The sequence below is a fragment of the Hippocampus comes genome, unplaced genomic scaffold (assembly GCF_001891065.2).
Source record: "Hippocampus comes isolate QL1 unplaced genomic scaffold, H_comes_QL1_v1.1 scaffold144, whole genome shotgun sequence".
In the NCBI taxonomy this organism is placed as follows: Eukaryota; Metazoa; Chordata; class Actinopteri; order Syngnathiformes; family Syngnathidae; genus Hippocampus; species Hippocampus comes.
Window position 1 is genome coordinate 210592 of NW_017805782.1, and position 9383 is coordinate 219974.

Genomic DNA, 9383 nt, shown 5'->3' on the forward strand with positions numbered 1-9383 from the left:
GGCTGGCGCTCAACGCCCACCTCCCCCAGCGAGCGGGCTCCGGGGCCCATGGCCACGCTGAAGAGGACGCCTCGGTCCAAGCACTGAGCCGTGATCTTTGGAGGAACTAGAGGAGAGAACGGGTGTGAAACGGGGGGTGCCTTTTCAGCAGTGGCCAGATAGCGACGCGCCCTTACACGCGCTGAAGACTTGAGCCGTGATGGAGGTGTGGTGGTAGTAGGAGCCCCTGTGGGGCACGTGGCTCAACGTGAAGTTGACATCAATGGCGTAGCGGACCACCCCTTCCCCCATGTACTGTTGGAAGACAACGCTGGTTCATTTGGAGGATGACGCCAAAGAACGCGGGGGCCCGCCATGGAGCAAAACGTGATCGTTTGACTTCCTGGCATTTGGCGCCAAGACAGCAAGCAACGCGCCTCGCGGGCTCGCCGCACGTTAGCCGCCCGCGGTTCATTTCACGGCGGCCCTTCCGAGGACTCGCGCTCACCGGCTCCAAACAAAAAGGGGCTCGCTCTCCCGGCCGGCTCATCGGTCAAAGGGCGGACTTGTCGCCTTTCGTCTCTCTTGGACCCGAAACCCAAAATGTTTGCAGTGGACACATAAGCGCGGGCGTCATTCTCTTTGAGGTATCTTTTGCGAGACGAGAGCCCAAAGGGGCGATAAACAGCCGGGCAAGCCGCTTTTTGGAAAAACGTCGACTCGTTCTATCCACCGAGCCGCAAATTGTTCTGAACGGGGTTGCTTGAGCTGACTGCCGCCTCACGGCGCTTGCGTGTCAAGTCGGCGCGTGCGGGTCACAGCAAAACGAAGAGCGTTGCGGAAGCAATTGCTCGGGCGGGGGTGAGTCGGGTCCGCTCGTATGTCAAGGTGCCCCGCCGTGATGAACTCGCGCTCTGCCGGTGGGCCGCGCTCGGTCAAGAGCAAGCTCTGGAGGGTCGAAGGTCAGCGCTCACACCTGACCTCGAGCGAGCGTGGGAGGCCGCGCTCGGCGGCCCCGAGGTGGCTCGGGCTGACCTTTCCTCACCTCGCGCCGTTGTCTCATCCGCCGTGCAACCTCGGAAACCAAACGGACAGTTTCTTGGCTCGGTGTAACGGGTGCTCGCTCGCAAACATCGTAAAGTGCGTCTGGAGCGAGGGACCCTTTGGGGCAAATGAACGTAACCCCGCCCAGGCCGAGTTAGTCAGCCAATGACTGAGAGCAAAGGCAGTGACTCGCTCACCTGTTTTCAACCCGAGGCGGAAGCGGGGAGATGCTGGATGACGTCATCGGCGAACCGACTCCCCCCGGCCCCATGCTCGTTTCCTTCCGACTCCGATTTGGAAAGGTTTGTCACGTGACACCCAGGCAGCGGCTGACTGGAGGAAAATTGGACATTCGGAGCCCCCTAGTGGACAAAAGGAACTAAAGTGAACATGACACACCTCGAAAGTCAAGTTGAGCGACTCGGGTTTCGGGTTTGAAACGCGTGTGCCGAAAACGAAATCGCGAACGTTCCTAAGAGTTCATTTGAAAGGAGCCCGATGCGGCGAGCGCGGGCCTGGGTCACGTGATCCCGCTTGACTACATTTCCCGGCAGAGCCCGCGCGCGCGCGCATGCGCGACCTCCTCACACCGGAAGCGCGGCGGCTGCTCGCTCGCTCGCTCGCTCTCGACTCCAAAACAACAACAAAGCCTCGGCGCTCCCCGACGGCAACGTCGGGATTCGTGCGGACCTGAGAGCAGAAGCGACGCGGCTCACCTGCTCATCGCTTCGCTTGTCACTTTGTTGTTCTTTTCGCAGAAGTGATGAAGAGTCGAGGAGATGAGGAGGAATACTGGAACACCTCCAAGTTTAAAGCTTTCACCTTCGACGATGACGACGACGAGGTGAGGCAGCGCAGCCCCAGTCGATTTGCCTTTTGCAAAAAAATCTCAAGAAAACACACACACTTGGATCGTGACAATGAATGACGAGAAGACATTTAGCCAACCGGCAGCTGAACGGCCTGTGTCGCTCCACCCACATCGACAGTCACGTGATTGCGGGTTCAGACTCCCCCAACTAGATAGGAGAAGCGAAATCGCCTTTTGGACGAAAAAGGTCGTCAAAGTGAACCCCCCAACAGCTCGCATCTCTCCTTTTGTTTTGGTTTTGGGAAGGCGCAACTCCGTCCCACTTTCCACAATGGCAACGAGGGTGTTCGGAAAATATTGCGACGCCCTCGCCGTGAGATACAAGCAGTTGGTCGGCAGGCTTTTGTCCTCCGGAACCCTTGACAGACGCCTGAACAAAAATGGTGCAGCAATACATGTAGCCCACCAACATAGCAATACACGAGAGGTGCAACGACGAATCAGTCACTAATTTGCTCGCAGATGACGCGGCACAGCAATCGGGTGGACGGATTCAGCGTTTGGAGACCCTTGTAGAACCCAATCCTTGAAAATTCAGCGACCGAATGAACAGTAACGCTATTCCCGTTTCTGTCGTGCTCCATGAAAGCAGACCGACGATGGTAGTTAAAGAGAAAAAAACATTTGCAAAAATCTGCCTCGACTTTCGCAAACGAGGATCAACATGTGAGGTGATTTTCTGACAAATGTCACAGAGCAAACTAGGAAGTGAATCATCCTTCAATTGATGCATTTACTGCCCTGACAATTTCAAATAATGACCTGGTTTGGAGTCATGGGAAGGAAATTCAAATCCATTTTTTTTCCAGTCAACTAAATTGAAAAATCCGTTTGTCGACACTCCGTAGTGTCATCAGTTGCAGCCCGTAGTTATTAGGAAGAGTTTACAAAGGTTTTTTTTTTTTTAATGTGAACGGTAATTGCAATCGTTTCAATGGGCAAAGTTGATCGAAGAGTGTGTTGACGGAACAATTCCCACCTGGATGTCGAGGCGCCGCCGGAACGTCACATTGGTCAGAACAAAGGCGCAGCATGTCGACGAGGTTGAGATGAAAGACCCCGGTGTGACTTTGGCGCCTGCTGTTGGAAAGGTCAAAGTTTGCCGCCACTCCCGCAGCGTGTCCACCTTTGTCTCGTCGTGCAGTTGAAAGAATCCAAAGAGGCGGTCAAGAGCCTCCCGCAGCTGTCGGACCAAGACGACGGCGACCTCGTGGAGAAGGTCAGCTGGAGCGGCGAGCCTGTGGGAAGTGAGAGCCACGCGCCGCACGCGCCTTCCATTCTCGTCGGCGTGCCGCGGGACGCTAACGCGCGGGCTCCCCTCAGGCATCTCGTGGTCCGTCCGAGAGACGGCGGCGGCGGCCGGCGGCGGCACGGACGGAGAGCCCGCCTTCCCCTCCCGGATCCCCGCCGACGCTCCCAACGTGGCCAAGGTCAACTCCGGCTACTCGCTCAGCTCGCTCTTTAAAGGTCGGTCGGGCCAAGGTCACGAGGTCAGAAGGTCACATGAGCGGGCGTGACTCTCTGTACGTCTCGTCCGCAGGAAGAAAGGCCGCAAACGTCGCGGCGTTCGCTGATGGTGAGTCGATTTGAGATGCAACAATCGATTGATTCATCGAGCGCTCACTGACCATCAAATTCAAGCGCAATCATTTTGGGTCATTGATCAATTGTTTCATCCACCTCGTTGAACCTTCTTGGAACGGCAGGCTCCCGACAGTCATCCCGTCATCTTCCAAGAAAGCGGGAACCAAGACCATCGCCCCGCGTCGATATCCGGCAAACTGAGCCCTGGCTAGCTTAGCGCTAACGCAAATTAGCATCGACCGAGCAGCGCTTTCAACTTTGAAGCGACAATGTGTAGACCGACTTTAGAAGGGCGCCCGCCACCATCGTCTTTATCCTCCGCTATAGAATTCGTGGCGTACCGATGAGCTCCGAGAGGTGACGACGGCGATGACGTCAAATTGAGGAAAAGACCTCGCCAGCCCTTTTGGTTTTGTTTTGAAGCCTCGGGCGACCCGTTGGGGAGGATCCTGGCTCCGGAAATCCCCAAACCGAAAAGTGAAAAGCAGGTACGGCTCGGACCGATCGCCGCTCGCGTTCCGGACCGTCGCGACCGGTCGCGCTCGTGACCGCGTTGTCGTTTGTTGGCAGGATTTGATTGGCGACTGGTCGCCTCAAGACACTGTTAAGAGGATGCAGCAGGGGAAGGTGCGGGTGTGCGTTTAAGCGCGCGTGTTTTGTGTGTGGATGCCGATTGCGCGTGTGTGTGTGTGCGTATACGCGGCAGGCGGTGTCCCTGGAGCGCTTCCGCTGCCTGCAGGACAAAATGCGGCTGCTGGATTGGTCGGTGGGCACTCACGACGGAAACGTCATCACGGCGGTAAGGCGGCGAGCGTCGGCCCTTCCCTCCCCGACGGCCATTTCAAACTCGACTGCAAACTCTTCTCTGCAGGTTTTAATTTCTCTGAAAAAAAGTTTGAGCAAAGGTGAGTCCTCCTTCCACGTGCACGCGCACACACAAAGAGGCGGCCGCGCGTGCGCGATCCCTTTTCGAGCAGCCGCGTTGTGCCGTTTCCATGACTTGCAGAAGTTTTGATCGGCGAGCTGGCGTCCCGTCAGACGGCGCTGCGCCATTTTCTCAACTACTTGAGCGAGAGCGGAGACGAGGCCCTGCTCGGCGACATCTACAGGTTGCTCCGCACTCCTTCCTCTTCATCCAGATGGTGGCGCGCCCGTTTTTTTTCCCCCGTTTCGTCAGCATTGCGTGCGCGCGCTTCTCTTTTCCTTAGCGCTCTGGGACGCACGGAGGACGCGGCGGTAACTCCATCACACGCTCCCGACAGCACAGACGTTTGGGTCACTCGACCTTTGTTCGACCTTTGTGTCTCCCGGGCAACAGCTGCTTCAGTACAAACGGCACCTGAGCATCGCGGATGAAGAGAAGAGGCGGGACTTCCTCAAGGGCTGCCTCAGGTGATGGGGGGGGGGTCCGGGATGCGGGCTCAATCTGGCGGTGAACCTTTTTGTTGCCGGCAGAGAAAAGGCGGCGGCAGCTTTTTGTTCGGCCCGCCCACTTTTCCCTTCCGCTCCGGTCCTCGATTCCCGAGGCGCGTCCAGTTCTTGCCCGTGTTTTCTCCCGGGGATGACGCCCAGCCTGCGAGCGCGGCGGCTCGGCCTCGTCTGCGGGTTCGCTCGCTTCCGGTGGTCTTCCCCGGAAGACGGCGGCGGCGTCGCCGTCCCCAGTCACCGATGCCTTTGTTTTTGTATCGGTAGCCTGCAGTTCTCGGCCGAAGACCAGAGCCAGGTCCGGGACCAGCTGTCTCTGCTGGAGCGCCAGATGGTCATCGAGGTTTGAGCGACGTTTCCGAGCGCGCTTTGTTTCACGCCGCGACGGCGTCGGTGACGACGGCCGTTTGCTCGCTCTCGTCAGGCGGCGGATCGGCAGGCCGAGCGAGGGGGCAAGGTGGAGATCTTCCAGAGGTTCCCCCGCAGGGCTTCCATCCCCCACATGCCGCTCATCACCACCTTGTACTACTGCTGCTTCTACCACTACGACCAACCCGAGGTCAGCTCGCCCCGACGCACGATGGGCCCCGACAAAATGTCAGCGTCTCAATTGACTCGAGCCAAGTACTCGCGCGACGGGTTCAGCCGACTCTTTAGGAGGAGATTGTGCTGAGCCCGGCCGGGCGCTCCCTGCACTTTTGCTGGGAATTTCAAAAGAAAACAAAGCCAAAAAGTCACGTCCACAAACACCTTCCCTTGGGACGCGGGTCCAGCCTCGTGTCCCAAAGCGCTGAGGTGGCCTTGCGTCCGCAGGGGAGCTTCAGCAGCCCGCTGAACGTCCGGCAGAGCTTCAAGGTGAGTGCCTTCCGCTCGGCGGTCGTCGGCGGCGGCGGCATCGCGGATTGACCGGCGCCGCGTGCCGAGAGCAGATCTCGGAGAAGCAGTTCTTCGTGACGGCGCTGAGCGCTCGGGCCAAGCAGAAGTCGTGGAGCGACGTGGACGCGCTCTTCACCAGTCGCAGCTGGCTGGGCTTCACCAGGAAGAAATCGCCGCTGGCCTTCCAAAAGGTGGTCGACATCCTGCACAGAAACGCCGCCCCCGTGCGGGTGAGTCCCCTGCCGCCGGCTGCTCGTCGCCCGCCACGCGCTCCGTCGGGCTGGCTTGGGCCACGATCGAGTCCCGCTTTTCGATCGTTTGGATCCACCCGCCCTTTCACCGTCTGTCGAGGGAAAAAGTTACATTCCGTTTTTTTACGATGGACGTTTGGGTGTGGTTGCGGGCCAACGGTCGCCCGCCCCCCCAGCGGGCCGCGATTGACGGGCCGTTGTCGTCGGGCAGGTGCTGCAGGACTACGTGGGCCTGGTGGACGACGCCGAGGCCAGGATGGCGCTGGCCCACCAGCACAAGTGTCACGACCTCGTCATCAACGTGAGTGAGCGCGGCCGGCCAAGGCCGCGCGCCCGCCGGACCGCCGGCCGCATCACACGAGCCCCCTCCGTCTCTGTCCCCCCCCTTCAGACGTACCGAGACTCCAAAGACCGACGGCTGTTGCTCGGATACCGAGGGAAGGTGGAGGCGGGCTCGGCGGCGGAGCGGAAGATCGACGAGCTGCTCAACGATTCGGTGAGGAAGACGAGGACGAGTTGAGGGAGTCGATGTCAGCGCTTCCTTTTTTTTTTTGGCCCCTTTTAGCTGCTCAACGATTCGGTGAGGAAGACGAGGACGAGTTGAGGGAGTCGATGTCAGCGCTTCCTTTTTTTTTTGGTCCCCTTTCAGCAAATCCGGTGGAAGAATTGAGGGCCATCTCGCACCCGGCGAATCAACGGCGGTCCGAGCCATCCTCGTCGTCTTTCAGACCCTCGACGTCGTTCAAATAAAAAAAAGATTTCAACCAGGAAAAAAAACGAGTCTGACTGTACAGCTCGAGCCAAGGCTGCGATGTTCCCTCGCCGCATTCTCCAAACGGCCTCCCAAATTGCCCTCGTGTGAAAGCGTCTTTGTCTCGATGGGCTGGCAACCGGTCCAGCGCGCCGTCCCAGTCAAGAGCACGTTGGGGTTCTGGGTAAAAACGTTTCAGGCCTGGGAGGAACACAAGACACGGGGGTTTAGGGACTCAGGATACCAAAAATCCCCCCCACCCCCCACATCATCAGTTACATTGTTGAGAAATGTGAATTAGTTTGCACTTTTACTTTTGGAATGCGAGCGGCGGAGTCCTCGATCAGCCGTCCGCTGGCGTTGGCAACTTGGCCGAAATGAAGCGTCGAGCTCAGCGGTCGTCCCCACGGGAAGGTCTTTCTTTGTTGGCCGACGGCTCAGCGGTTGCATTGGGACGTGACGGCTTTGGCTTGCTGTTTGGGGAGTGACTCCAAAGGACGGATGGTGAGATGGTGTTTTTGGTTTGTAGCGGGTAATCCAAAAGTAATGACGCCTTCAAGTCGCACGACTTTACTATTCTGGTACTTGGAATACATTTGGGAAACGGGTAACTAACCCAATCGAATCCGTTTTGGAAGCGCCTCCCGAGTCTCCAAGCCAGGGAAAGCAAAGCGTCCGGAGAAGCCCCAAACGATCAGCGGTCATTTGAAACAGCTGAGAGCCCGAAAACAGGAAGCGCCGACGACGCAAACCACCGCGAGTAACGGCTTCATTTTGCCCAACGTCTTGGAGGAACGTGAAGGCCAAATAGTCGGCGGCCGCGCGCATTTGGCGGGTCAACATTTTTTGCGTCGCGTCGCATTGGAATTGGCCGGCCGACGAGGGGGCGCGCAACGGAGACGGGCCGAGTCAGTCGTTTGGATGCGAGCTTGCCGCGTCTCGGCGCTCACGCACGCAAACGCTGAAACTTACCCGAGCCGTCGGCGCTCTTCGACCGCCGCGTCGTCCGCCCGCGACGCCGACGAGCGGAAGATTTGGCCGGAAAGCGGAAGAGCGAGCGCGTGCCCGAGCGCCCTCTTGCGGACGCTCGCCGGATCGCGACAACCTGTCAATCAAACAACTCGCCGCCGCGTCAGTAGATTCTTTTATTGTTTGTCATCATGACCAAGTTGTTGTTGTGTGTGTGGGGGGGGTAAGAACAAATGTCAACAGTAGTGTTCAGCCAACCGGGCAGGTTAACACTTAAGGGGGGGGGGGGGAGAAACGGTGCAAGGAGGATCAAAAGAACAACCATGTGCAACTTCAATACAGTGTTTCTTTCTTTTTCTTTGTTCACGCCAAAGTCTGACAGGAAAAGACTTCATCGGTACAAATTAGGGACTGACGACCTCGAGTCAAAAGAGGTCGCGCGGCGTTTCCTAGCAAAAAAAACTTAAAATTCCAAAGATAAGAGCCAAAAGCGCAACAGACTGCCGCAATAAAAGGGCGTTAAAATGCAAAACAACGCGGAGGCCTCGCGCCTGCTCAAGTGGGTGCGTTTAGTGAAGGCTCAGAGTACAGAGTGTGAGTCGGCGGTGGCGGCGAGCAACACTTCAGACGCAAAAGTCAATCGATCCATCAATCAATCAGCCGAGGTGTCAGAGGACACGTCGATACAAGACTCCACAGCGGGCGTCACCTCTCGCTCCAAATCCGGCTCGGCCTCCTCAGTGCCGCCAGATGAAGCTCCTCCCCCAAAATCTACAAAAGAAAGGAGAGCGATCACGGGCAAGCTCAGGTCGAGACGGGAGAAAATCTTTTGCGCGCGCGACATCACTCGCGGTGAAAAAAAAAAGGAGCTCGGTGGCGACATGCGAGCGCCATCGAGCCACCTGACTCGTCCGGCGGCTAAAGTTGAGCACGATGGCACACCTGAGGCCGTGCGCGTCATCTGGGTTTTGCTCCTTTGATGGCGGGAGATGCTGGACAGTGGGCGGGGCTTGTCTTTGACAGCCTCCTCTTGAGAGGAAGACGGGACGCCCTGCGCGTAAACACACACACGCGCAGGCGCAGGCGCACAGGTCACACGACCAGAAGAGCACAAAGCGGCGCGTGTCCATATGAAGGACGCACGCGCCTTTCCCAAACGCGCCTCGAGCCACCGTTTGGCACAACGTCATGCACGGCGGCCAACAAAAAGGAGACCGGTTGAAATCATGCTTGTGGTGTCGCCTTGACCTCGGAGCCCGGCGGCCCTTTGTGGTGAAAACATGTTGGGAGAACTGACCGACTATTTTCCAGGACCGAAGGAAAATGGCGCTACAACGGAAAAGGACTCAACGAGGTGAATCTGTCTGTCGGGGTACTTGGCAAGATTTATGAATGAAGGTCGAGTTGGATTTTTGTTCTTCTTCTCAAATGATTGCGCAAACTTTCACAGGTCGTATTGCAAAAATGTGACGCGCTCAAAAAAAAAAAAAAAAAAGGCCAAGACATTTTGGAACTCGGTGTCCAAAAAGCATTTCGAAACACACAAAGACCTCCGCGATGAATCGATTCGTTTTGACATCATCGATTGGTCGTGTGGGGGTGTATGGGAGAGGGGAGGAGTGGGGGGTGTGGG

The 9383-nt window shown here is 57.5% G+C and overlaps 2 protein-coding genes and 1 long non-coding RNA gene across 4 annotated transcripts in view; 1 reads left to right on the plus strand and 2 right to left on the minus strand.

Moving 5' to 3' along the window:
- Positions 1–1426: 1426 nt before the first annotated feature.
- On the plus strand, positions 1427–6798 carry vipas39 (VPS33B interacting protein, apical-basolateral polarity regulator, spe-39 homolog). The gene is made up of 18 exons (XM_019884933.1): positions 1427–1867; positions 3039–3141; positions 3218–3361; positions 3435–3470; positions 3902–3966; positions 4049–4105; positions 4185–4277; positions 4350–4383; positions 4485–4587; positions 4687–4714; positions 4797–4870; positions 5171–5246; positions 5328–5462; positions 5717–5758; positions 5833–6009; positions 6242–6331; positions 6422–6526; positions 6680–6798. The coding sequence occupies exons 1-18, from the start codon at positions 1787–1789 to the stop codon at positions 6698–6700; spliced, it is 1464 nt and encodes a 487-aa protein (XP_019740492.1). The 5' UTR covers positions 1427–1786; the 3' UTR covers positions 6701–6798.
- On the minus strand, positions 6669–7838 carry LOC109524830 (uncharacterized). The gene is made up of 2 exons (XR_002170020.1): positions 7096–7838; positions 6669–6982 (listed from the first exon to the last, which is right to left on the minus strand). It is a non-coding gene; the product is annotated as an uncharacterized LOC109524830 (long non-coding RNA).
- A 74-nt stretch (positions 7839–7912) lies between these two features.
- cdc42bpb (CDC42 binding protein kinase beta (DMPK-like)) overlaps positions 7913–9383 on the minus strand; it is a 14778-nt gene continuing 13307 nt past the window's right edge. For both annotated transcript variants that reach the window (XM_019884927.1, XM_019884925.1), the window contains 2 exons: positions 8693–8801; positions 7913–8521 (listed from right to left, as the gene is read on the minus strand). In XM_019884927.1, the coding sequence (XP_019740486.1) occupies positions 8403–8521; positions 8693–8801 (228 nt within the window). In that variant the 3' untranslated portion in view covers positions 7913–8402. The remainder of the gene's footprint in view (positions 8522–8692; positions 8802–9383) is intronic.

Coding starts and splice junctions, on each gene's coding strand:
- vipas39 (XM_019884933.1), top strand. CDS start 1,787: ATGAAGAGTCGAGGAGATGAGGAGGAATACTGGAACACCTCCAAGTTT. Junction 3,967..4,048: donor AACCGAAAAGTGAAAAGCAG/GTACGGCTCGGA, acceptor GTTTGTTGGCAG/GATTTGATTGGCGACTGGTC. Junction 6,010..6,241: donor GAAACGCCGCCCCCGTGCGG/GTGAGTCCCCTG, acceptor GTCGTCGGGCAG/GTGCTGCAGGACTACGTGGG.